Genomic DNA, 27,957 nt, shown 5'->3' on the forward strand with positions numbered 1-27,957 from the left:
TCACGCTCTCTCTCTCTATTTCCCTGTCACATTCTCTCTCTCTCTCTCTAATTCACTGTCACATTCTCTCTCTTCCTGTTTCTCTGTCACATTCTCTCTTTCTCTCTCTCTATTTCTCTGCCACATTCTCACCTTCTCTGTTTCTCTGTTACGTTCTCTCTCTCTCTATTTCTCTGTCACATTTTCTCTCTCTCTATTTCCCTGCTACATTCTCTCTCTCTCTCTGTTTCCCTATCACGTTCTCTCTCTATTTCTCTGCCATATTCTCTCTCTCTCTCTCTGTTTCTCTGTCACATTCTTCTATTTCTCTGTCACATTCTCTCTCTCTCTATTTCTCTGTCACATTCTCTCTCTCTCTGTTTCTCTGTCACGTTCTTCTCTCTCTATTTCTCTGCCGCATTCTCTCTCTCTCTCTATTTCTCTGCCACATTCTCTCTCTCTCTGTTTCTCTGTCACGTTCTCTTTCTCTCTATTTCCCTGTCACGTTCTCTCCCTCTCTCTATTTCCCTGTCACATTCTCTCTCTCTCTCTAATTCACTGTCACAGTCTCTCTCTCTATTTCCCTGTCACATTCTCTCTCTCTCTATTTCTCTGTCACATTCTCTCTCTATTTATCTTTCACATTCTCTCTCTCTATTCCCCCGTCACATTCTCTCTCTCTCTCTATTTCTCTGTTACATTCTCTCTCTTTCTCTGTCACATGCTCTCTCTCTTTATTTCTCTGTCACATTCTCTCTCTCTCTCTATTTCTGTGCCACATTCTCCCTCTCTCTATTTCCATGTCACATTCCCTCTCGCTCTCTTTTTCACTGTCACATTCTCTCTCTCTGTTTCTCTGTCACATTCTCTCTCTTTCTCTGTTTCACTGTCACATTCTCTCTCTCTCTGTTTCACTGTCACATTCTCTCTCTCTCTCTATTTCTCTCTCACATTCCCTCTCTCTATTTCTCTCTCACATTCCCTCTCTCTCTATTTCACTGTCACATTCCCTCTCTCTACTTCTCTCTCACATTCCCTCTCTCTCTATTTCACTGTCACATTCTCTCTCTCTCTCTATTTCTCTCTCACATTCCCTCTCTCTCTATTTCACTGTCACATTCTCTCTCTCTCTCTATTTCTCTCACATTCTCTCTCTCTCTCTATTTCTCTCTCACATTCCCTCCCTCTCTATTTCTCTCTCACATTCTCTCTCTCTCTATCTCACTGTCACATTCTCTCTCTCTCTCTCTATTTCTCTCTCACATTCCCTCTCTCTCTCTATTTCCCCGTCGCATTCCCTCTCTCTCTATTTCTCTCTCACATTCCCTCTCTCTCTCTATTTCACTGTCACATTCCCTCTCTCTCTCTATTTCTCTCTCACATTCCCTCTCTCTATTTCTCTCTCACATTCCCTCTCTCTCTATTTCACTGTCACATCTCTACTTCTCTCTCACATTCCCTCTCTCTCTATTTCACTGTCACATTCTCTCTCTCTCTCTATTTCTCTCTCACATTCCCTCTCTCTCTATTTCACTGTCACATTCTCTCTCTCTCTCTATTTCTCTCACATTCTCTCTCTCTCTCTATTTCTCTCTCACATTCCCTCCCTCTCTATTTCTCTCTCACATTCTCTCTCTCTCTCTATCTCACTGTCACATTCTCTCTCTCTCTCTATTTCTCTCTCACATTCCCTCTCTCTCTCTATTTCCCCGTCACATTCCCTCTCTCTCTATTTCTCTCTCACATTCCCTCTCTCTCTCTATTTCACTGTCACATTCCCTCTCTCTCTCTATTTCTCTCTCACATTCCCTCTCTCTCTATTTCTCTCTCACATTCCCTCTCTCTCTATTTCTCTCTCACATTCCCTCTCTCTCTATTTCTCTCTCACATTCCCTCTCTCTCTCTATTTCACTGTCACATTCCCTCTCTCTATTTCTCTCTCACATTCCCTCTCTCTCTATTTCTCTCTCACATTCCCTCTCTCTCTATTTCTCTCTCACATTCCCTCTCTCTCTCTATTTCACTGTCACATTCTCTCTGGCTCCTCCTCTCTGCCGGTGCTGGTTGCGGAAGCGGCTCGGCCTGATCGGGATCCCGGCGGGTTAGTGGAGCCGAGTCAGTCAGTCGGTTCCCGGTTCCTCTCGCTCCCCTCTCCGCGGCCCCGCCGTCGCCGCCGCTCGCCCCGGGTTTCCGGCCCCCCGGGCCTCTCCCCGCTGCGCCGCCGCAATGTCCATCTTCCAGTCGGCCTTCGACTTCCTGGCCGGCTCCCCGGGCCTGGCCGCCGGCCGCGATCACAACGACTTCGTGGGGCAGACGGTGGAGCTGGGCGACGTGAAGCTGCGGATCAAGCGGGTCATCGCCGAGGGTGAGTAAGCGCGGCCACGCAGCGACCCGGCAGGAAAAGCCGGCACCGGCACAGGAGGCGCCGCGGCCTAGAGCCCGGAGCCGTGAGCTGGAGCTGCGGCACCTGGAGCGGCCGAGAGGCCCGGCTCCCCAGGGTGGGGGATCAGTGTCAGTGTCCCCCCTAAGGTGGGTGGATCAGTGTCAATGACTCCCCTAGGGTGTGGGGGTCAGTGACAGTGACTCCCCCTGGGGTGGGGGATCAGTGTCAGTGACCCCCCCTGGGGTGGGGGATCAGTGTCAGTCACCCCCCCCAGTGGTGGGGGTTCAGTGTCAGTGACCCCCCCCCCCCCCCCCCCCGGGGTGGGGGATCAGTGTCAGTCATCCCCCCAGGGGTGGGGGATCAGTGTCAGTCCCCCCCCCAGGGGTGGGGGAATCAGTGTCAGTGACCCCCCCCCCCCCCCTGGGGTGGGGGTTCAGTGTCAGTGACCCCCTGGGGTGGGGGATCAGTATCAGTGACTTCCCTAGGATGGGGGGATCAGTGTCAGTGACTCCCCTAGGGTAGGGGGAATAGTGTCAGTGAACCCCTGGGGTGGGGGATCAGTGTCAGTGACCCCCCTGGGGTGGGGGATCAGTGTCAGTGACTCCCCTAGGGTGTGGGGGTCAGTGACAGTGACTCCCCCTGGGGTGGGGGATCAGTGTCAGTGACCCCCCTGGGGTGGGGGATCAGTGTCAGTCACCCCCCCCCCAGTGGTGGGGGTTCAGTGTCAGTGACCCCCCCCCCCCCGGGGTGGGGGATCAGTGTCAGTCACCCCCCCAGGGGTGGGGGATCAGTGTCAGTCCCCCCCCCAGGGGTGGGGGAATCAGTGTCAGTGACCCCCTCCCCCTGGGGTGGGGGTTCAGTGTCAGTGACCCCCTGGGGTGGGGGATCAGTATCAGTGACTTCCCTAGGATGGGGGGATCAGTGTCAGTGACTCCCCTAGGGTAGGGGGAATAGTGTCAGTGAACCCCTGGGGTGGGGGATCAGTGTCAGTGACCCCCCTGGGGTGGGGGATCAGTGTCAGTGACTCCCCTAGGGTGGGTGGATCAGTGTCAATGACTCCCCTGGGGTGTGGGGATCAGTGTCAGTGACCCCCCTAGGGTGAGGGATCAGTGTCAGTGACCCCCCTGGGGTGAGGGCTCAGTGTTAGTGACCCCCCTGGGGTGAGGGATCAGTGTCAGTGACGCCCCTGGGGTGAGGGATCAGTGTCAGTGACCCCCCTGGGGTGGGGGTTCAGTGTCCGTGACTCCCCTAGGGTGGGGGGATCAGTGTCAGTGACTCCCCTCGGGTGGGTGGATCAGTGTCAGTGACCCCCCTGGGGTGGGGGATCAGTGTCACTGACCCCCCGGATGGGGGATCAGTGTCACTGACCCCCCGAATGGGGGATCAGTGTCACTGACCCCCCGGATGGGGGATCAGTGTCACTGACCCCCTGGGGTGGGGACATCCGTGCCACTGACCCCATGGGTGGGGATGTTCAGTGTCAGTGACTCCCCGGGTTGGGGGATGTTCAGTGTCAGTGACTCCCCGGGTTGGGGAATGTTCAGTATTAGTGATCACCTGGGGTGGGGGATATTTAATATTAGTGTAATCCCCTGAGGTGGGATTATTCCGTGTCAATTCCTGCCTGGGTTGGGATATTCTGTATGATTGTGGCCCTTTGTGGCACGGTGGGTAGATGGTGGGCAACAGTGCGATTCCAAGGAGGACATGGAGAAAGTCCCCGCTGGCTGGGTTGTAAATGGATACAGTCAATGTAACTGAAGGAATTATATTCAACCCCGAATATCTTGAGGGGCCTTGCAGTCTTCTTTTGAATGTTCATAAACCCCACTCCCAATCTTCTTCCCATATGCTCAGTTTGTCTTGGGGTCTGTTTCAGGTTTTCTTTCCAACCTCTTGCATAAACTTTGGTTTCCACTATCCCATCTCTTTTGTGGAAATTGTGACAAGCAGTCAGTTCCTGTAATTGCATCATGATCATTTATACCTGCTTTTTTGTACAGGTTTTGTAGGTTTTTTTGTAGTTTATAGTGTCTGATCAACATGATCAGTCAGCTGTCTTTAAGAAAATATTTTGTTACCTTTTTGAGGGTGAAGAATTGAGTAGTTTATGTTGGCACTGTGGTAATGTTGTAGAAGCGATGCAGTGATGTTTTTTCAATATTGTGATGTGTTTGCAACCTGAATAACATTGTGCTGTATTTGGGAACCAACATTTCCTTGTTCCTCTTCAGTTTTCCCCCGCTCTTTCTTTACTTGTTCACTCCCGAGGTCATTCGCTCATTCCTGATGTATGATCCCCTGGATGCCAGTTGACATTCGGTACCTCACTCAGGTGGCTGCATAGAAGCTTTGCTCACCTCATGTTCCCAAATGGACATTTTCAACAGGATTTACAGGGAGTGAACAGGAGGAGCCTTGGCAAACATTCCCACTGTTGCCCCATATTAAGTCAACTAGCTTAGCACAACTAGGCTGAGATTGCATGTGGTTCCCTTTTGGTTCATGTGGCTTACTTCTTTACATCGGCGACATCACCTGTTTAAAATATTATATATTGATTTACATTAAGTTGCCTGGGTTTTGTATTTTGCTGGTTGCTCCTACATTTAGTAGATAGACACTGGGTGTGTTTTGCTGTAGTAACTATCGGTCTTTGTCATTATTGCACATCTTAAACAGACGGCAACTTCTGGAGTGTTTAAGCAGAGAAATCCTGAAGCTGCTGTCAGTAATTTAAAGCTTCGCTATAGGGTGTGATATGGAAGTCAATTTGCAATCAATTTGAAATTGCTGAACAGATGGAAACCTGCCCTTTTATGCTGTTAGCCTTGGTGTAAGAACTCTTGTAAAATATTTTTTTGTTGAATATGGTGTAAATGGGTTTTCAACAGCATAACAAGTCCATAATTACATAAAAGCAAATGACTGCGGATGCTGGAATCTGAAACCAAAAGAGAAAATGCTGAAAAATCTCAACAGGTCTGGCAGCATCTGTAAAGAGAGAAAAGAGTTGACGTTTCCAGTCCAGATGACCCTTTGTCGAGGCTAAAAGGCATAGAAAGTGGGAGATTTTTATACTGTAGGGTGAGGAAATGAAAGTCCGTAATTACTGTTGAATCGCCTCGCTGGACCTGAAAAAAATAATTTCACAATTAGGAAATGTCAGATTTCTTTATTTCCTAAGAAAAAATCCATACGATGAAATTTTTTTTTAGCAAGGTTTGATATTCAGGTTCTACCTTAATCCCATGTGTAAGTGACTTATTTAGTGCTCGAAAATTTAATTAAAGTTGAAGGATATTCAGTTAATTTTATTTCGTGATTGCTTCAGTGTGATTCGCTGCTTATCCTGCTTGATGGGCACCTGGGGATTCCCTTGTCTTGGCGCCAGATTTAAATTAACATCATGAAAAGGGAAATCCATGCCACAAAGATCACTATTTCTTTGTGGGTAGCTTTCTTTGAGGTCAGTGGTGAGTGCAGATCGTGAAACCTGAGCCTGTATGTATTAACTAAATTGTATATAGGCCAAAGGATGCATATTAATACAAAGTAGTCACTGCCCTTCCTGCTTCTGTGGAGATGTACAGAGAGGCTTCTGGGTTTAAAAAAAAACTTGTATGACACTTGTCAACAGTGCTATTCCTTAAAAACCAAAGCAGTTATGGAAAATTGCAATCCAGATTTTAATTTTAATTTATTAGTCACAAGTAGGCTTACATTAACAGTGCAATGAAGTTACTGTGAAAAATCCCTTAGTTGCCACACTCTGGCCTGTTTGGGTACACTGAGGGAGAATTTAGCATGGCCAATGCACCTAACCAGCACGTCTTTTGGACTGTGGGAGGAAACCGGAGCACCCGGAGGAAACCTGCGCAGACACGGAGAGAATGTGCAGAGAACGTGCAGACTCCGCACAGAGAGTGACCGAAGCCGAGAATTGAACGTGGGTCCCTGGCACTGTGAGGCAGCAGTGCTAACCACTGTACCACCGACTTTGTTTTGCTGTCTATTTCTTTTTGTGCAGGTGAGAAGATTTGTTTTCCTCTAAGCCACCCGTGCTGATTATTGGAAGATATAAGCTCGATCAGTAAAAGCCTTTGGTGTAATCAAGATTTTATATATTGCCTAACCAAAACTGATTAAGTTTCAACTCAGCATTCAGTCATCCTCTGACGTTGTTTCAGTAACTGATCTCCCGCCCCCTTTCCCTGCTGTGTTTAGTTATAACTTCTCACTATAGTTATCACAACTAATTATTCAACCAACTTATTTTAAAAATGAAGGCAATGACACTCATTTCAAGGTAAGGAGTACAAATAGCTTTGGTTTACTTTTCATAATGTATGTAATTGCAAATATTTAGAAAGTTGAATTGCTTTAGGTGATCAGGTCCAATTGTGTCAGGGGAAAAGCATGCTTACAAGGGAATGTTGTTATACCAAGGAACTAAGCTGAAAGAGAAAAGAAAGGCATGCATTTGTTTCATGCTTTTTGTGACCACTGGATGTCCCAAAGTGTTTTACAGCCAATTTGAAATGTAGTCATGTCATGCAGGAAATGGGGCAATCAATTTGCGCCCAGCAAACTCCCACAAGCAGCAATGTGGTAATGATCAGATCATCTGTTTTCTGTGAATTTTATTGGCCAAGATGCTGGGGACAACTCCACTTCTCTTCTTCAAAATAGTGCCAGGGGATCTTTCTCTACCACCTTTGGGGGAAAACAGGGCCTCGGTTTAATTTCTCGTCTGAAAGATGACAGCTCTGATGGTGCGGCACTCCCTTATTGCAGCATTTGGGCATCAGTCTTGATTTTTGTGCTCGAGTCCTTGAATGAGTCTCAGGGGCAAGAGTGCTACCAACTGAGTGACAGTTTACTCTGAGGTAGTCCTATTTGAATATAGGACTATTTTTTGAATGTATTACTTTGCCTGAAGAATTGAGCTTTGATTATGGAGTTGACTGAAGAACCTTGATGAAGGCAGAGGAACATTAGCAACTTGATTTTGGTTAGACCAACGTTTACATTATAATGCGAGATTGCACTGAAAGGCAAAACATAGTGCTGGACTGCATGCTGAAGATTTTGGCATGAGTGTGGTGGCCGGGTGGATTAAGAATATTGTATTTTAAAATTGTACCACTGTATTCGAATGAACAAATCTCAAAACATTTCTGCCACTTGGTTGTCTAAATCTAAAAATATTCCTTTCAGTAACATGGAGGGAAAGAGGATGCAATTGATTTTAAAATAGATATCATTAATCAAAATGAACATTAATAAATCACTTGAATTTGAGCAAAGGAAGTTTGTTAAGCTTTCGATTATCATGAAGTGAATTGTGATTTAGAAACTGAAGTTCATTGTTAATGTAATATAATTTGACATTTTAGTTTTCCGACTGTTGATGGGCTCTTAAATGAGAATCAGACTCGAGAGGTTGAATGATCTATGCTGCTTCCGATATACTGTGGATATTTCCTGTTCTGCCTTATGTTTTGGGCCTTGTGATTATATTAGATTTGACATTGTGCAACAAAACAGTCTCTTTTTTACAATGTGTCCTCCAGTGAGCCTATGGTAGAATATTGATGGGTAAAAATATAAATCACCAGAGTAATTCATGGGCCGTTTGGGCCTCTGTTTGATCATCGCTACGCGAGGACTCGATACGCAGGGTGCAAGTGCCTTTGCTAGTTTTTGTGACTGGAGCTTAATTAATTTGTTGCAGAATGAATTTGAAGAATAGCAATGTAAGATTATTGAAGCTTTGAGGGAAGAGGATAATAGAATTTGAGGTGAGAGAGCTGACTTCAGGATCAACTATTGAGACATAAACATCTTCGCTGAATACCCTCCTCTCCTGAAGGCATTGATTCCCTGTGGAGGGTAGAATTTCATTGATGCTGATCATACCCTATGGTGTCTTGGGCTAATGTTTGTGCATGAGTCTTGATAATTAATTATTAGATTGGTGAGGGAAGAGGAGAAAGGAAAAGTCACACAAAGCCTGACTTCCACATGCTGAGCAGAGCATATAAAAACTGCATTCATCGTGGACCCAAATGTATGGATTTCATTTTGTGAGGAGACTTCAGCAGGGGCTGCTGAAAAACACCCAGGAGTGGGATCTCGAACTTGATTTATTTTTCTCTAACCCAAACATTTGAGGTTAGGTGCGATCATGTCTCCAGGAACTTGGCATTGAGAGCAATCATTTTGGTGATACAAACAACCTTTTAGAAAATCTATTGTTGGTTGAATGGTCAACAATTAGATTGTGCCTTTTCATTGCAGTAAATCAAATGGCAAAGAACAGAAGATTAACAGAATAACACCCTGTCAAAGATTGGTACATTTTCTTTAATGAAGGCTGTAGCCAGGTGAACCTGGGAAACAAAATGTCTCTGGACCAGGAAACCTGTTGCTGTGGTGTGATAATGGTTGATATATTAGAATGCCAAGGTGACAGTTTCTTTGTTACGTATTTGTTTTTGATATGCCTGTAGTTTTATATGTAGCTTGGCTTTGAGATCTTTTTAAAAAATACACAGTGCTCAAAGGTCATCTCTGAGTAATACTGTGCAGCTGCTTCAAGCCGATTTTAACAGTTAAAAATTGAAAGGTACAGGACAATTTAAGTACATCTTGTTTCAGTGTGTGGAATGGATGGCCATCAGTAACTTATGGTCTGCTTTTTACTTCAAACATTCCAGATTTATTCAGCTTTTATATCACCTGTACCAAATGCATACTTTTAAAAACCAATTTGCAGCTTTTAGGTTCTAGTACTGAATGTATCATAGAACCATATAGTGCATAAGGAGGCCAATCAGGTCACAGAGCCTGTGCTGGCTCTTTGCAAGAGAAATCCAAAATTAATCCCTCTTCTGTACTTTCCTAATGGTCCTGTATCTTACTCTGCTTTCCAAATTTTTCTTAAAGGATGCCACGGTCCCTGTCTGAACTATCTCTATGGCAGCACTCATTTGGTTCCATGATGTTCGACATAACCATAGCTAGCAAATCACTAGAATCATAGAACACCTACAGTGTAGAAGGAAGCCATTCGGCCCATCGCACCTACACCTACTCTCCAACAGCGGATCCCACCCAGGCACACCCCACATATTTACACCGTTAATCCCCCGAATATACACATTTTTGGACACTAAAGGGTAATTTAGGGTGGTCAATCCACCTAATTTGCACATCTTTGAACTGTGGGAGGAAATTGAAGCAGCCTGAGGAAACGCATGCAGACATGGGGAGAACGTGCCAACTCCACACGTTCACCCAAGGCCACAATTGAATCCGGGCCCCTGGTGCTGTGAGACAGCATTGGTAACTAGTGTGCCACCATGCCGCCTGGATATTGGCTTCTCTTCCTGTTCCTGCACCATTAGCTCTGGTGTGCCGAATGATCTACCCTTGGCCACCCTCCTATTTCTTATCTGCAATCTTCCCCCCAACAAGATCATCAGCAGCATCAGTTTCTGCATGTATGCTGATGACACACAGATGTACCTCGCAACCACTTCTCTTGATTTCTCCACCATCATTAAATTGTCAGACTGCTTTTCCAACACCCACTTTTAGGTCAACAGCAATTCCCTCCAACAAAATGTTGGAAAGGTATTGTCTTTGGACCCTGCCATGAACTATGCTCGGTACAGTGGTTTGCAGTGCTGCCTCACAGCACTTGGGACCCGGGTTCGATTCCCGGCTTGGGTCACTGTGTGCGTGGAGTTTGCATGTTCTCCCGTGTCTGCGTGGGTTTTCTCCGGGTGCTCCCACAGTCTGAAAAGTGGGCTGGTTTGATGCATTGGCTATTCCAAATTCTCCCTCAGTGTACCCGCAAAGGCACTGGAGTGTGGCGGCTTGCAGATTTTCACAGTAACTTCATTGCAGTGCTAATGTAAGCCTACTTGTGACATTAATAAATAAACTAAAACTAACTTGCTAAAACTACCTATTTCCACCTCTGTCGTAATACCTGATTTTACCCCGCCTCAGCTTGTCTGCTGCTGAACTATTTTGATTTGACGATTGTAATGCTGGAATTCCCTGGAATCCCCCTCCCTGACCATGACTTTGGTCAATGTGATCTCATTGAAAACTCTGCTGCTTGTGTTCTCTTTCACCAAGTCCCATTTACCCATCAGCCCAGCACTTGCTGACCTATATTGGCTCCTGGTTAAGCAGCATCTTGATTGTAAAATTCTCATCCCTGTTTTCAAATCTCTCCATGGCTCGCCCCATCCCTATCTATATTTGTAATTTTGTCCAGCCCCACGACGCTCTGCGAATTCTGCGCTCCTCGAATTCTGGCCTCTCGATTATCCTCTGTTTTCAACCATTCTATCATTGGTTGTGTGTTTTCATCTGAGAACCCATTTAGCTGTGGAATTCCCCTCCGATACCTCTCTTTCCTTTTAGCTCTTTGATCTAATATCCCTTCATGTGGCTTCAGGTCCAATTTTTCCCCGTTATGCTCCTGTTGACTGCCTTTCGGGTGTTTTATTACGTTTAAGGTGCTAAATAATTAAAAACAGATGTTTAAGTGAACAGTTGAGGTGAGACCTTTACTACTTTGAAAGGAATCGGGCTCTGTTTCCATTATGCGAGTGTGCATGTTCATTGTTTAAAATTGTTATCGGCTACAAATGCAATCATCTTGGATTTGAAAATAACGAGGTTGACTTCCAGTTATTAAGGAGAGGGATTCTGGTCCATGCAGCCCCTTAATTACCATCTCACTGCTCCTCTGATTCCGCTCTCTCTCTCACGTTCTCCCCCTCCCTCGCCCCCTCTCCCCCTCCCTCGCGCCCTCTCCCCCTCCCTCGCGCCCTCTCCCCCTCCCTCGCGCCCTCTCCCCCTCCCTCGCGCCCTCTCCCCCTCCCTCGCGCCCTCTCCCCCTCCCTCGCGCCCTCCCCCCTCCCTCGCGCCCTCTCCCCCTCCCTCGCGCCCTCTCCCCCTCCCTCGCGCCCTCTCCCCCTCCCTCGCGCCCTCTCCCCCTCCCTCGCGCCCTCTCCCCCTCCCTCGCGCCCTCTCCCCCTCCCTCGCGCCCTCTCCCCCTCCCTCGCGCCCTCTCCCCCTCCCTCGCGCCCTCTCCCCCTCCCTCGCGCCCTCTCCCCCTCCCTCGCGCCCTCTCCCCCTCCCTCGCGCCCTCTCCCCCTCCCTCGCGCCCTCTCCCCCTCCCTCGCCCCCTCTCCCCCTCCCTCGCCCCCTCTCCCCCTCCCTCGCCCCCTCCCTCGCCCCCTCTCCCCCCCTCGCCCCCTCTCCCCCTCCCTCGCCCCCTCTCCCCCTCCCTCGCCCCCTCTCCCCCTCCCTCGCCCCCTCTCCCCCCTCCCCACCCCCTCTCCCCACCTCCCCGCCCGCTCTCCCCACCTCCCCGCCCGCTCTCCCCACCTCCCCGCCCGCTCTCCCCACCTCCCCGCCCGCTCTCCCCCCCTCCCCGCCCGCTCTCCCCCTCCCGCCCTCTCTCCCTCCTCCCGCCCGCTCTCCCCCCCGCTCTCTGCCCCTCCTTCCTGCTTTTCCCCCCCTCTCCCCTCGAGAAAACAAATCTCTGTTATGTCTGCTCTGAAACTGATAGAAAAGCTCAATTATTTGCTTCTATTGGTGTTACTGGAAAAACCTTGTGTGTGTTCTTGTCTTTGACCTTAACCTTTATCCTAGTTTTTAATTTACCGCCATTTTGCCTAAGATGGACAGAAAAACTTTGCATTGGTGATAGGATGGAGACCAGAGGACACAGATATTAAATGATTGGCAAAAGGACCAAAGGTGACATGAGGAAAAATCTGTTCTTGTGCAGTGAATGGTTATCATCTGGAATGCACTGCGTGAGAATGCAGTGGAGAAAGATTCATTCATTCATCCACTCGCTGGGTGAAGAAATTTTTCCTCACCTCAGTTCTAAAAGGTTTACCCCTTATCCTCAAACTATGACCCCCTAGCTCTGGACTCCTCCACCATCGGGAACATTCTTACTGAATCTACTCTGTCTAATCCTATTAGAACTTTAAGTTTCTATGAGATCCCCTCTCACTCTTCTAAACTCCAATGAATATAATCCTAACCAACTTGGTCTCTCCTCATATGACAGCCCCGTCATGCTAGGAATCAGTCTGGTAAACCTTCACTGTACCGTCTTTATAGCAAGAAAATCCTTCCTCAGATAAGGACACCAAAACTGCACACAATTCTACAGGTGTGGCCTCACCATTGCCCTATACAATTCCAGTAAAACTTGAATGAAGTGATTGAGTGTTTTGTCGGCAGATTTGCTGACAATACAAAGATAGATAAGAAAGCACGTTGAGGCGAGGACATAGAGTTTGCAAAGAGATGTGCAAAGTTATTTGAGTGGGCAAAAATTGGTGGATGGAATATAATGTGAGAAATTACAAGGTATTTTGGTAGGAAGGATAGAAAAGGAAAGTATTTAAATGGAGTGATATGACAGAATGCTGCGAGACAGAGGGATGTGGATGTCCTTGAACATGAAATATGAATAGTGAGCATGCAGGTTCAGCACGTAATTATGAAGGAAAATGGAATGTTGGCCTTTGTTGCAAGGAAGATGGAGTATAAAAGTAGGGAAATTTTGCTACTACCATATAGGGTATTAGTGAGGATGTGCCAACAGTACTGTGTATGGTTTTGGTCTTCTTATTTGCATTGGGGGCAGTTCAGAAAAGGTTCACTAGGTTGACTCTTGACATAAAGGGATTGTCTTATGAGGAAAGTTGCGCAAGTTGGGCCTATACTCCTTGGAGTTTAGAAGAATGAGAGCTGTTCTTTGTGAAACATTTAAGATTCTGAGGTAGCTTGAAAGGGTTGATACTTGGAGGATGTTTCCTTTCACAGGAGAGCGTACTTTCAGTATATGAGTCTGCTCATTTAAGATGGAGCTTAGGAGGAATTTCTTCTCCTAGAGAGTCATGAATCTTTGGAATTTTCTACCCCTGTGATCTGTGGAGGTTGTGTCATTGAATATATTCAAGATTTGAGATAGATTCTTAAACTATAAGGGTTATGAGGAACAGATGGGAAAATGGAGTTGAGATCAAAATCTGATCTAACATGATGTTAAATGGTGGAGCAGACTTGAGGGGCTGAATAGCCTACTCCTATTTCTAATGTTCTCATTCTCACCAAGTCCAATCTTCTTGAAAACAATATTTAAACAATAACATTTACAACATTAATGGACCTGTCAATGTTTGTAGACTTGTTTTGCACATTTTTATTTGTGTTTTGCTCTCATCCCCAAGTACTTTCAGACATCCCACTTTGCTGTTTTTTTTATTGAGGTTACTTACCAATTGACTGGAATTTGGGGATTCTAGCTAAATAGCCTTGGGAAGATGTCCCTGTTTTGTTTATTTTTAATAAGATAGCTATGATTGTAATATTATGTGGGGTACTATACCTGCTTTTCCTTGCTTCCCCTGCGATCTCCCTGGCTCTCCTGCACATCTAGCTCACACCGTTTCTCCCAGCCCTAGTTCTCTGCTCTGACCAGCTTCTTCCCAGCTCTCCCTGCTCCTGTCGGTGTGAGCCCATGTTTGGTGCTGCTAGGTCTTTGGCCTAACACCCATTCATTAACACTCACATCCACTAATACATATTGACTAACACACACACACTGACCAGGACTCTGCTCACTCCAGCCAGCGCTCGACCGTCATCTTCCACCATATTGGCCACTCGCTCACACACACACACACACACACATTCTGATGTTCCTTTCAATAGTCTTGAAATTCCACGTGTTGCAGTTGAGGTCTACCAGCCTGTTTCTGCTACACAACACTGCCTGCCCCTGGACTATCAACAGCCATAACGAACCATAGAAACAGAAAAACTAAAAGCAGGAGTAGGCCATTCGGCCCTTTGAGCCTGCTCTGCCATTCATTTTGATCATGGCCGATCATCAAATTCTATATCCTGATACCCCGCTTCCCCTCCCACATCCACATTATACTGTATCTGCTATGCAGATGCCCACACACTCTGCCTGTCCATATCATGCTGAAGCATCTCTGCATCCTCATCACAGCTCACCCTTTCACCCAACTTTGTATCATCTACAAATTTGGAGATAATACATTCAGTTCTCTCTTCCAAATCATTAATATATAATGTGAATAGTTGGGGTCCGAGCACAGATCCCTGTGGAACTCCACTAATCACTGACTGCCAATCAGAAAAAGACCCATTTATGCCAACTCTTTGCTTCCTATCTGCTAACCTGCTTTCTATTCATCTGAAGACATTGGACAACATTATTTCTAAAACCAGAGTGATAACTCTGCAAAAACCTGCAAATTCAATGGCAAGAAAGGTGCTCCAATATCAGTGTCCACCCTCAGGCCACCATCCCAGTATTGAGGCACTGGTTATGGTTAATCAGCTACTTTGGGTGGACTGCATCATCTGTACACGCGGCACAAGACTCCCAAAACAAGCTCTCTACTCCAAGCTTTGCCAAGGCAAGCAGTAACCAAGATGGCAGAGGAAACATTCCAGTGGTGTCCTCAAAGCCTCCCTGACAAAATGAAACATCCCACTAATCTGTGGGAATCTCTTGCTTGAGATTGTCCAAACTGGAGGAGAAGAATTTGCAAAGGTGCCAACCATTTTGAATGTCTCCAATACGCCCAGGAGGAGGCTGAGCACAAACCATGGAAGGAGCGAAAGCCTAGTGGTATTATCGTTAGAATATTAATCCAGAAACTCAGCTAATGTTCTGGAGACCCGGGTTCGAATCCCGCCACGACAGATGGTGGACTTTGAATTCAATAAAAAATATCTGGAATTAAGAATCTACTGATAACCATGAAACCATTGTCAGAAAATCTGATCTGGTCCAAAAATGTCCTTTAGGGAAGGAAGTTGCTATCCTTACCTGGTCTGGCCTACTTGTGACTCTAGACCCACAGCAATGTGCTCGACTCAACTGCAACAAGGGATGGGCAATAAGTGCTGGCCAGCCAGAGACGTCCGTGTCCCACGAATGAATTTTTAAAAATCGGAGCATCCCACCCACCCACCTCTACCTGTGGCAGAGTGTGCAGATTCAGCATTGGACTTGTTAGTCATCTCAGAACCCACAACCGCTGAGTGGAAGAAAGTCATCCTAGGTCTCAAGGGACTGCCTGAGAAGATGATGTGGGGCACTATCAGTGCAACTCAGTGCCCTGCCACTCCCTGGCACAATCTAATGTACAACCGTGGCAGTTTTTGAGGTTTTGACTTTTCACCTTAATTTTATGAGATTCATGAATGTGGCCAGATATCCTTTTTAAACAAAACTCAATTTCTTCTCATTAAAAAAAATCTATTTTCTTCCTCACCTTTTCACTGTTTCTCTGTGGAAAAACAAGATTTTGCGGAAGTTTACTTTTAAACTGGTATAGATTGGTAAGCAGCTACTTGCTGATTGTAGCCTTGGGTAAAACAGAAACCGCTATCTGTCTGCGAGGAAAATCCAGTCCTGATACAAGGACAGCGTGCAAAAGGGAAGAATTAGAAACTGGATCCATAGCCACCCGTTTGGCAGTTCTGCAGCTATATCAACTCACTGCCATGGCTTTTGAGAAAAATTGCATTATCCCCGCTTTTATAAGAAAATTTAGAGTGTGGTTTAGCTGAGGTCCCTGAGGATTGGAGGATAGCGAATGTGGTACCGTTATTTAAGAAGGGTAGCAGGGATAACCCGAGTAATTATAAGCCAGTGAGCTTGACATCCGTGGTAGAGGATTCTTAGAGACAGGATGTATGCGCATTTAGAATGGAACAATCTCATTAGTGACAGACAGCATGGTTTTGTAAGAGGGAGGTCGTGCCTTACAAATTTGGTGGAGTTTTTTGAGGAAGAGACAAAAACGGTTGACGAAGGAAGGGCCGTGGATGTCGTCTATATGGATTTCAGTAAGGCATTTGACAAAGTCCCTCATGGCAGGTTGGTTAAGAAGGTTAAAGTTCATGGGATACAAGGAGAGGTGGCTAGATGGGTAGAAAACTGGCTTGGCCACAGGAGACAGAGGGTAACAGTCGAAGGGTCTTTTTCCAGCTGGAGGTCTGTGACCAATGGTGTTCCGCAGGGCTCTGTACTGGGACCTCTGCTATTTGTGATATATATAAATGATTTGGAAGAAGGTGTAACTGGTGTTATCAGCAAGTTTGCGGATAACACGAAGATGGCTGGACTTGCGGATAGCGATGAACATTGTCGGACAATACAGCAGGCTATAGATAGGCTGGAAAATTGGGCGGAGAAATGGCAGATGGAATTTAATCCAGATAAATGCGAAGTGATGCATTTTAGAAGAACTAATGTAGGGGGGGGAGTTATACAATAAATGGCAAAGCCATCAAGAGTATAGAAACACAGAGGGACCTAGGTGTGCAAGTCCACAAATCCTTGAAGGTGGCAGCACAGGTGGAGAAGGTGGTGAAGAAGGCATATGGTATGCTTGCCTTTATAGGACGGGGTATAGAGTATAAAAGCTGGAGTCTGATGTTGCAGCTGTATAGAACGCTGGTTAGACCACATTTGGAGTACTGCATCCAGTTCTGGTTGCCGCACTACCAGAAGGATGTGGGGGCTTTAGAGAGAGTGCAGAGAAGGTTTACCAGGATGTTGCCTGGTATAGAGGGTCTTAGCTATGAGGAGAGATTAGGTAAACTGGGCTTGTTCTCTCTGGAAAGACGGAGAATGAGGGGAGACCTAATAGAGGTGTACAAAATTATGAAGGATATAGATAGGGTGAACAGTGGGAAGCTTTTCCCCAGGTCGGAGGTGACGATCACGAGGGGTCATGGACTCAAGGTGAGAGGGGCGAGGTATAACTCAGATATCAGAGGGACGTATTTTACACAGAGAGTTGTGGGGGCCTGGAATGCGCTGCCAAGTAGGGTGGTGGAGGCAGACACGCTGGCATCGTTTAAGACTTACCTAGATAGGCACATGAGCAGTCTGGGAATGGAGGGATACAAACGAATGGTCTAGTTGGACCAATGAGCGGCACAGGCTTGGATGGCTGAAGGGCCTGTTTCCTGTGCTGTATTGTTCTTTGTTTGAATTTCTACAGATCTGTAATAGTACAACAGAGGTGGAGACGGTTGCATAGTGGTAATTAGTAATCCAAAGGCTTAATCCAAAAGCAAATGCTTTGGAACATGAGTCCAAATTCCACCATGACAGCTGGTGGCATTTGAATTAGTTTAATAAATCTGGAATATAATGCCAATTTCAGAATTGGTGACCATGAAATTATCATCCATTGTTGGAAAATCCCACCTGATTCACTCATGTTCTCTCGAAGGAAATCTGCCATCTTTATTTGATCTCGCTGACATGTGACTCCAGACCTACAGCAATGTGGTTAACTCTCAACTGCCCTGAAATGGCCACTAGCAAGCCACTTAGTTCAAGGGCAATGAGGGATGGGCATAAAATGCTTTGCCAGCGACATCCACATCCCATGAAAAGAATAAAGGTTAAAAAAAAGAAGCAATTTGAGTGAAATATTTGAACATGGCGAGGCAATGTCATGGAATTCCCTTGCACAATGATTCAAGAAAGGTGTTTATCCATTTTAACAAAACTGGCTTATCTCTACTTGAGCCTCCTCCCATCCTTCCTCATCTAACTCTGTCCAACAAAACCGTAATTCTCTTCTTAAGCTTAACTAGCTTCCCCATAAATTAATCATAGAATCACTACAGTGCAGAAGGAGGCCATTCAGCCCATCGAGTCTGCACCGACCACAATCCCACCCAGGCCCAATTCCCATAACCCCACATACTTACCCTGCTAATCCCCTGACACTAGGGACAATTAACATCTTTATCTTTATCATTTTCCTCAACCATTCATTGTGCCAGTGCATTTACCTTTCATAGAATATACAGAGAAACAGGCTGTTCAGCCCAACCTATCCATGTCGGTGTTCATGTGCTTTTGAGCTGCCTTCTATCTTTCCTTATCGAAGTCTATTATCATAATCCTCTATTCCCTTTTCCCTCATGGATTTGTTTAGCTTCCCCTTAAATGCATCCATTCTGTACACTTCAACAACTCCATGTGATGGCAAGTTCCACATTCTCACTATTTAGGGTCAAGAAGTTTTTTCTGAATTCTCTATTTGATTTCTTGGTGACTATCCTGATGGACAGTAGTTTTGCTTTTCCCAACAGGTGGAAATGGTCTCTTTGTCTACTCTGGGAAAACCTTTCATAATTTTAAAGACTCCTTTTTCAAGGGAAGACACGTGTAAGCTGGAAGTTCTGGTATCACCTAAGTAAATAATTTTGTACCCCCTCTAAGTGCTTTTATATCCTTTATATAAATATGGCAACTAATTTTGTACACAGTATTTCAACTGTGGCTGAACCAAGGTTCTTTACAAGGTTAGCGTTACTGTAGTTTTCTGTTTGATCCCTCTAGAAATGAACCTCTTGGTGTCCATTTCTTTCTGGCCTTATAAACCTGCATTGCTACTTTTTGTGATTTGTGTGCTTGTACTTCCAAATATCCCTTTGTTCTTCTACCCACTGAGATTCTTATTTTCAAAGTCAGGTGTGGCCTCATTTTTCCTACATTTCCCTATATTGAAATTAATTTCCCAATTTAATGCTCATTCTGCAAGTTTATTAATGCCACATTTGTAATTTGTTGATTCCCTCCTCAGTATTGTTTGTTTTTTCACTGCCAACACCCCACTTCCCCCACCCCAAATTTGGTCTAATTCAGAAATTCCAAAATCTTTCAATGAGCATGAATTGTGAACAGCATTAATCCTAGTTGGATGCCATTTTGCCATTCTGAATAGCTATTTTCCACTGCTACTCTGTCCTTGCAGCAAACTATCCATTCTGTTACTTCTTCCCTGACACTATGTGCTTTGACTTTATTCCTGAGTCTATTATCTTTTTGAAAGCTTTTTGAAAATCTAGATCTATTACATCTACTTCATTGCCAACTCTCGATGTATCCTCTTCCAGGTTCAATCATAGAATGTGCACCGACTCTCTGACAGAGTAACCTACCCAGGCCCCCTCTTCTGCCCTATCCCCGTAACCCCCCCACATTTCCCATGGCGCATCCATCTAACCAACACATCTTGGGGCACTAAGGGACAATTTAGCATGGTCAATCCACCCAACCCACACATCTTTGGACTGTGGGAGGAAAGCAGAACACCCGGAGTCAGACAGTCACCCCAAGGCCGGAACTGACCCTGTGTCCCTGGAACTGTGAGGCAGCAGTGCTAACCACTGTGCCACCCTCAGTGAAGTTGGTCAAGCAAAGCTTTCCCTTTTGAAATCCATGCTGACTACTTTATTGTATTTTTGGCTTCCAGAAGCTTGAAGATTGGAGTGGAATCAACTTTGCTGTTCTGGCATGGAGACAGAGCAGCCTCAACCAGACCTTTAGTTTAAAATAACAGGCACAAAATGATTTCAAGGTTCTATGTCACCATTTGCCTCTGTTATCTGCCACTACTTTGGTTTTAGAAGAAGACTAGCAAATAAATGCCAATCATAGATGTTCTGTGGTTGACCCAAGGAAAGTCAGGACAAAGTGATTTTCCTTGAGTACATTAGTGATACTGCAAGTATAGGTGAAAGAAAGATCGTGCATTTATATAGCTGCTTTCACAATCTCAGAACCTCCCAAAAAGCTTTACAGCCCGATAGCAACCAATATGCAGAGAGCAAGATTACACAGATTGCGTTGTAATAATGACCAGATAACAACCTAGTTTTTAGTGGTTTTGGTTGAAGGATAAATTATAGCCAGGTGACCAGGGAGAACTCTTCTGATTCAAATACAGTTATCAAATCTCTTCCTTCCACCCAAGAGGGCAGACAAAGCCTTCCTTAAACAGTGGCCAATGGCCTCCTTCTGCACTGTAAGGATTCTATGATTCTAGACATCTCAAAGATATGGGCATTCGCAGCTTATAATACTCCAAGGTGGGCATGTGCAGATGATTCTGTGAAATTGAATGATGATGCCCGAATATGGTGTGCAGGACATAACATGGCCATTTAGTATATTATAGACTTTGATAACTTCAAAAGCATAAAGCCACCCTAATTGCTCCCCCATGATGATCCAATTCTTAAATGCAACTGAGCATAGCCCTCGTGAAAGTCAATAAGATTTCCCTACTGCCATTCAGTTGATGAGTGTGGAGGAGTTCAAAACCAATTACTGATATATTTAGTAAGTTAGAAATTTGAAACTACAATATTCAGAAAGTTAAATGGTAGTTTTTCTGGCAGTGTATCAACCCATTGGTTTAACATTGTGATCGGATGGAGATCTGTTCTGATTTGCTAGATGGCAGGACTGTCTGAACCGGTTGTGCATTTCCCTCCGTGGGAAGCAAGGGTAGGTGAGTAAATGATCCTAGATTGTTCTTATTCATCTCACTGGCTGCAATGGAATGCTATTGAAAATCTGAGAGCAGTCAGTTGGTTGTTTGAATAGAGAACTGCTACATAGGGAAGGGGGAGAAAATGGGTGTAAGAGGAATGAAGTTAATAGTGAAAATAAGTTGAAATGTAAACCAACTTGTTGTAATCTCATCTTGACATTCATGCAACAACCACTTGTACTCAGTTTGGATTGCGACTGATGTATGCTGAAAGCTTTTGTGTTAATTAGCTACAGCAGTGAGTGGGCATCTCAGTGAGCTGCAAGATTGAAATCAGGCTTGTTCACTAACCATGACCCCATGAATCAAATTAAATGCATGCTGAATATTTCATAACGAGTCATAAAATATGCTTAATCATTTATATATTAACAGAACTATCATCAGCTTCAAATGGTAAGAACAAAATAAATATTTAGATCTTGGACGCAGAGGGAGCGCACGGTTCTCATAGCCAATGTTGTGTGCAACCAACATGCACCTCCCTTTACTTGCCCTTGCATTATGTGTGTATCACTTCAGTCATACCAGTAGAAAAAAAGCTACCCGGACGCTAATCAGTGGACTGTGGCAGCCTGCGCATGGGCAACGGTCAACAAGATGTTTCGTGGGCTGCACTCAAAACCCAGATGGGCCGCATATGGCCCCCCGGGCTGCAGGTTGTCCACCACTGAGCTACAGTGTTTATAAGCTGACTGTTAACTTTCAAAAATGGGTGGGTTGGGGTCATGTTAGAGGTTAAAATGCAAAATGAATTAATAGGAACAGAACTCACCTCAGACCTGCCCACATCCAGTTTTAATGGAGGTTGGAGGAGAGTCAGGCGACCAATACGCTTGCTGGAAGTGGTTGGTCATTTAAATATCATAATGAGACTGTATGCCTTGATTTTAATGGTGATTCTAAGTTCAATCACAAAGGTGGCCAGGTTTCCTGGTTACCAGGAAACACGGCAAATTGAGGGAGGAGAGAAAGACTGAATCCATGAGGTAAGCGTCTTTACAGCATTGCTTGTGTGCCAGGAGGAATAGGAGTGTTTCCTCCAGTTCCAACAAGCTTCCCAGTACACCTTCCCGACTATGATCTGCCTGCCTCCCCTTCACTGCCCCAGGTCACCACCCAGCATGATTATTGGGAATACTTTCAGACATTACCCCAATGTGCTAATTGCTCTTGCAGACTTTGGCCCAGTGAAGCAGGCTTCCCACCTGAAAGACCTCTCGGCTATTGTTCAGGTTGTCTTGGAATAGGATCCTGAAGGGAAAATGAAGAGTAAAGCGGCCCTGTAGTTAAATACTGCAGGGCACTTTGGGATGCTTATTCTTTTAGATTTTCTGACCTCTCAGTGGTGTTCCCTCCTGCACAGAGCTTGCCTCCAGGCTAAAATACAGACCTCTGTCACAGTTATCAAATGTCATCAGCAGATATCAGTTCAACTGTGCAATTTGACCATTGCTGTTTCCTGTGATAATCTAGCTCATTAGCAAAACTTAAGACATTTCACAACTGTTTCGAGTAAAATGTGACTTTAATAGTACTCTCATTTTGGGGTTCAAATGACTCTTTGAAATCACGTGTTCAATTGATTTACTTGGTCTTGATATGAACAACTGCATGAAGATATGCCCTTTTAAACACCATGGGTCTCTGTTCATCCATATGAAAGGTCTGTAATGTCCATTGAATGTGGCTGGTAAATTCTCACTCGAATATATTTCTGATTTAACAGGTGGATTTGCATTTGTTTATGAAGCACAAGATCTTGGTAGTGGAAGAGATTACGCCTTAAAGGTGAGTCATACTTTGAAACTATTTTCAATCACAGCCTTGAAGGCATTTCTAGTCTTTGTGCCAGGTCAGAGGTATTTGCACCACTTCTGCAGTCATTGTCTAGGGTGAAGTGCACTTCAGAGGGTTGTTTTGTACCATATTGGGCAGTATCCATCACCAAGGCTAGTTAGGGGATGTGTATTTCTCGATGAAATAAATTGTATCTTCTGTTGGCCAAGTTTAAAACTGTTGTGTTTTGTGGTAGACTTTGAGCTACACATACCAGGAAGACCCCACATGGTGTTGGTCTCTGCATGTGGTTAGTTAAGGACAGGATTGGTGTTTGAATGACAGATCTTAATTTACAGCTCAATGTGAACATAATGTCACAATTGAGTGTGAATAAAATAGTGTTTGCAACTAAGCATGATCAAGTATTTCAGTGGGGAGTCTTGAATTAAATTACATAAAACATATAAAATTGACAGCACAGAAACCAGACCATTTGGCCCATCTGATCCATGCCAGCATTTATGCTCTATTATTGCCTCCTCTCATCCTTCTTCATCGAACTTTATCAGTATCACCCACTATTTCCTTCTCCCTCGTATGCTTATCTAGCTTCCTCCTAAATACATCTATAATGTTTGTTTCAGCCACTCCCTGTGGTAACGTATTCCACATTCTCGCCACTCTCTGGGTAAATTGCTTCTGAATTTACAAATTGATTTTTTGGTGACTATGCAGATGGCCTCTTGTTTTGTTCTTCCCCACAAGTGAAACACTCTGTGTTTACACTAACAATACCTTTTTTTAATTTCAAAAATCTCTAGGTTACCTCTCAGCCTTCTGTTTTCAAGAGAAAAGAGACCATTTATTCATACTTTCTAGATGGTATAACTGGCAATTCTGGTAAAATCTCTTTAAAAGTTTTTGCATTATTTCCTTTTTATAGTGTGACAACCAATACTATATTCAATACTTTGAGTGTGGTCTAACTAAAGTTTGATACAGCATAACTGCACTGCACTACCTTTCAGTTCCCTATCTCTAGCAATAACCCTTAGTGTTTGGTTTGCTTTGGTTAAGGTCTTGTTGACCTTCAGTGGTGTATTTGTACTCCCTGACTCCTTTGCATCTCCACCTCATTTAGATTCTTATTTTCCAAATAATATGGGACCACCTTATTTTTTTCACCGAAATGTAATGTTTGACATTTACCCATGTTTAAATTCATTAGCCAATTTACTGCCCATTCTGCAAGTTTATTAATGTTGTCCTGTACGTTGGTGCAGCCCTCTCTCCTGCTTTGACCATCGCTTTCAATGTGATGTTGGCTGTAAATTTAGATCAATGATCACTGACCTAAACTATTAACTCAGTTTTTCTCTCCACAGATGCTGCTTGACCTGCTGAGTATTCCCAGCAATTTTTGTTTTATTACTGTAAATTTAGAAATTGTATTTTGGATTCCAAAATCTAAATGAATATAATTTGTGAACAACGGAACAGAGATGCCACACAATCCTTCTGGGACCCAATTTTCCATCATTTTGGCAGTCTGAATAGTTATGTATTACCCTATTCTCTGCTTTCTGTTTTGTAGCCAGCCAGCTGTCCATTCTGCCTATTGCAACCTTGACTCCGCATACTTTAACAATTATTAGTCTGCTACATGGTACCCTATCAAAGGTCTTTGGAAATCTTGATACATTACATTTATGGCATCACTCTTGTCTATTCACTTTGTTAGCTCTCAACTAATTCAAAGAGGTTGGTCAAGCAAGGCCTTTCCTTTTGAAAGCCAACCACTCACAGCAGGAGCTCAAGCCTCTTTTTCCTCCTATAAGAGAGCTTCACTGACTAAGCTTTTAGTCACTCTTCCTAACTGCTTGGTGTTGATTTATATCTGATTATGCTCCCGTGCGTGAAGTGCCAAGGGGCATCTCCCGACATTAAAAGTGCTATATAATTGCAATTTGTCAATTTAATAAAGTGAGACAAATCACATTCAACAATTTAGCAGATCGGCTATTTTGCTGACCAGATTACTTGTGTAATTGGTGTAAGTTGAGTTTTGTCCATAGGAAGTCTGTGGCATCTGATGTGTTTAAACAATTAGAAAGTCAAACATAATTTGCTTAATTATTGAAAATTTGCATGATTTTTATTTTGTGTTACAGAGACTTCTATCAAATGAGGAAGAAAAAAGCAAAGCAATCATTCAGGAAGTTTGCTTTATGGTATCCTTTACAGTTATTTGAAATCCGATTGGTTCTAACATATTGATTGAAGACTGGAGGATAGCAAATGTTGTCCCCTTGTTCAAGAAGGGGAGTAGGGACAACCCTGGTAATTACAGACCGATGAGCCTTACTTCTGTTGTGGGCAAAGTATTGGAAAGGATTATAAGAGAGAGGATTTATAATCACCTAGAAAGGAATAATTTGATTAGGGATAGTCCGCACGGTTTTGTGAAGGGTAGGTCGTGCCTCACAAACCTTATTGAGTTCTTTGAGAAGGTGACCAAAGAGGTGGATGAGGGTAAAGCGGTTGATGTGGTGTATATGGATTTCAGCAAAGCGTTTGATAAGGTTCCCCATGGTAAGCTTTTGCAGAAAATACAGACACATGGGATTGAGGGTGATTTAGTAGTTTGGATCAGGAATTGGCTAGCTGTAAGAAAACAGAGGGTGGTGGTTGATGGGAAATATTCATCCTGGAGTTCAGTTACTAGTGGTGTACCGCAAGGATCTGTTTTGGGGCCACTGCTGTTTGTCATTTTTATTAATGACCTGGATGAGGGCGTGGAAGGATGGATTAGTAAATTTGCGCAATGACACTAAAGTCGGTGGAGTTGTAGACAGTGCGGAGGGAAGTGGCAGGTTACAGAGGGACATAGATAAGCTGCAGAGCTGGGCTGAGAGGTGGCAAATGGAGTTTAATGCGGAAAAGTGTGAGGTGATTCACTTTGGAAGGAGTAACAGGAATACAGGGTACTGGGCTAATGGTAAGATACTTGGTAGTGTGGATGAACAGAGGGATCTGGGTGTCCATGTGCATAGATCCCTGAAAGTTGGCACCCAGGTTGATAGGGTTGTTGAGAAGGCGTACGGTGTGTTAGCTTTTATTGGGAGAGGGATTGAGTTTCGGAGCCAGGAGGTCATGCTGCAACTGTACAAAACTCTGGTGCGGCCGCATTTGGAGTATTGTGTACAGTTCTGGTCGCCGTATTATAGGAAAGATGTGGAAGTATTGGAAAGGGTGCAGAGGAGATTTACCAGGATGTTGCCTGGTATGGTGGGAAAATCGTATGAGGAAAGGCCAAGGGGCTTGAGGTTGTTTTCGTTAGAGAGAAGAAGGTTAAGAGGTGACTTAATAGAGGCATACAAGATGATCAGAGGATTAGATAGGGTGGATAGTGAGAGCCTTTTTCCTCGGATGGTGATGGCTGGCACGAGGGGACATAGCTTTAAATTGAGGGGTGAGAGATATAGGACAGATGTTAGAGGTAGGTTCTTTACTCAGAGAGTAGTAATGGCGTGGAATGCCTTGCCTGCAGCAGTAGTGGACTCGTCAACATTAAGAGCATTCAAATGGTTATTGGATAAACTTATGGATGATATTGGAATCGTGTAGATTAGAGGGGCTTTAGATTGGTTCCACTGGTCGGCGCAACATCGAGGGCCGAAGGGCCTGTACTGTGCTGTAATGTTCTATGTTCTATTGCTTATTTAAGGCGAAATCCCTGAAATGCCCCATGTTTGTGGAACAACAGCCTTTGTTTTGTTAAAATAATTTAAAATATGTCTTATCTGATTTCTGCCAATGTTGTGCCCTTTCCTTGGATATGGGGGGAAACCACCTTCATTGTTTAACTCTACCTTTAACTTCGAAAACGTTATTTCTCACTGGTTTTCCCCTCAATGCCTTATCCCCTCCATACCTTATCCCTGTGTACAAGAGTATGTCAAGGAATTTCGGCTATACCTGCAGCCACGTGAATTTGCCATATATCCCATGCCAGTGGCCCTCAAGGTGACTGTGATGCTCAGTTCTTTTGCCACCAGTGTTTCCCAAGGTTCCACGGGCAACATCTGTAGTATTTCGCAGACTACAGTGCACAGGTACATAAAAGAAGTGACCAATGGCCTTTTCCAACATGTAGATGAATTCATCAATTACTTCACTGATGAGGACAAGTGGCAGGCAGCAAGGGCATTGGGTTTTGGAGACATTGCTTGTTTCCCCCTTAAGCTCTAGGTGTGATTGACTGCACTCATGCTCTTGGAGCTCTTTGGGACTAACCTGTGATACTTGTGCACCACAGGGACTTTCACTCTTTGAACCTGCAATTCGTCAGTGGCCACAAGCAAAGAATCAATCATGTTTATGCTTGTTTCCCAGGAAGTTCTCATGACTCAAACATTTTATGTAATTTTTAGCACCCTAAACCTTTTGAGACTCCAGCCTAGTTTGACAGCAGGATCCACAAATGACTATCTGCCTCGGCCACATGGTCACATGTCTCCCACACATGCTGCCAGCACTTAACATTTTGATGAGAATTGTGGGAAGCTGGCTCCTGACATGAACGGAAATGATGCCCACTTCCCATTGTGTCATTGGAAACAACGTGCCACAGATAAAATACCGCCTATTGGGAAGCTTGCCAGGAGAGCACTAAATGGTCATGTTTTAGAGTAGTAAAGGTGCTGTGTGATGATTGCGTCAAACTGCAGTAGAGGTTGCATGCTTTGTTCTGTGATGTATCAACCTTGTGTAATTTATGGTTGGGAAACTGTATAAATACTCCTTGGAACATAGCTTAGTGTTTAACTTGGGACATTAGATTTCCTGCTCAGTTAGTTCTCAATTGCACTTTATATTTATAAATCGTGAAGTTTAGACTTGCTTTCATGTGGTACATGATTACGTTGTATAACAGCCATTTTGTGAAAACCTACCTACAATCTGAATTCATAAACCAGTTTACAGCACCAAGTGGAGGAACTTTCTTTAATATTGCACAATGTCTGGTGAGGATTTTTTTCTCTTGTATTAAAATGGATAGCATTAGCATGTAGCGTTGTTTTGAAAATTGAATGTCAATCTAGAAACTTTGTGAAGTTATTGTTGAACTTCAATACTTCTTAAATAGCATTTTTGTTACAGTGCTTTGGCTACATGTAGTAGGAAAAGCTTGTTTTTGTAACAGAACCATTATGAATAGAGGCATTTATCTCTGGATCTAACAGTCTGTGAGTAGAATAAGGATTAGCGCTGCAACTATTGAAGCAAACTGACTGCTATTCAGTTTATAAAATAGCACATTGTAATTGAATGTGGCATGTTTTG

The 27,957-nt window shown here is 44.4% G+C and overlaps 1 protein-coding gene across 3 annotated transcripts in view; it reads left to right on the plus strand.

Moving 5' to 3' along the window:
- Positions 1 to 2,035: 2,035 nt before the first annotated feature.
- Positions 2,036 to 27,957, plus strand: part of gak (cyclin G associated kinase) — a 132,645-nt gene continuing 106,723 nt past the window's right edge. For 2 of the 3 annotated variants that reach the window (XM_078214129.1, XM_078214130.1), the window contains exons 1-3: positions 2,036 to 2,344; positions 22,559 to 22,620; positions 24,783 to 24,842. In XM_078214129.1, coding sequence (XP_078070255.1) covers positions 2,206 to 2,344; positions 22,559 to 22,620; positions 24,783 to 24,842 — 261 coding nt within the window. In that variant the 5' untranslated portion in view covers positions 2,036 to 2,205. Of the gene's footprint in view, positions 2,345 to 22,558; positions 22,621 to 24,782; positions 24,843 to 27,503; positions 27,639 to 27,957 lie in introns of those variants that run through there. The other variant, XM_078214132.1, reaches the window with a different exon arrangement.

The sequence above is a fragment of the Mustelus asterias genome, chromosome 6 (assembly GCF_964213995.1).
Source record: "Mustelus asterias chromosome 6, sMusAst1.hap1.1, whole genome shotgun sequence".
Taxonomy (NCBI): Eukaryota; Metazoa; Chordata; class Chondrichthyes; order Carcharhiniformes; family Triakidae; genus Mustelus; species Mustelus asterias.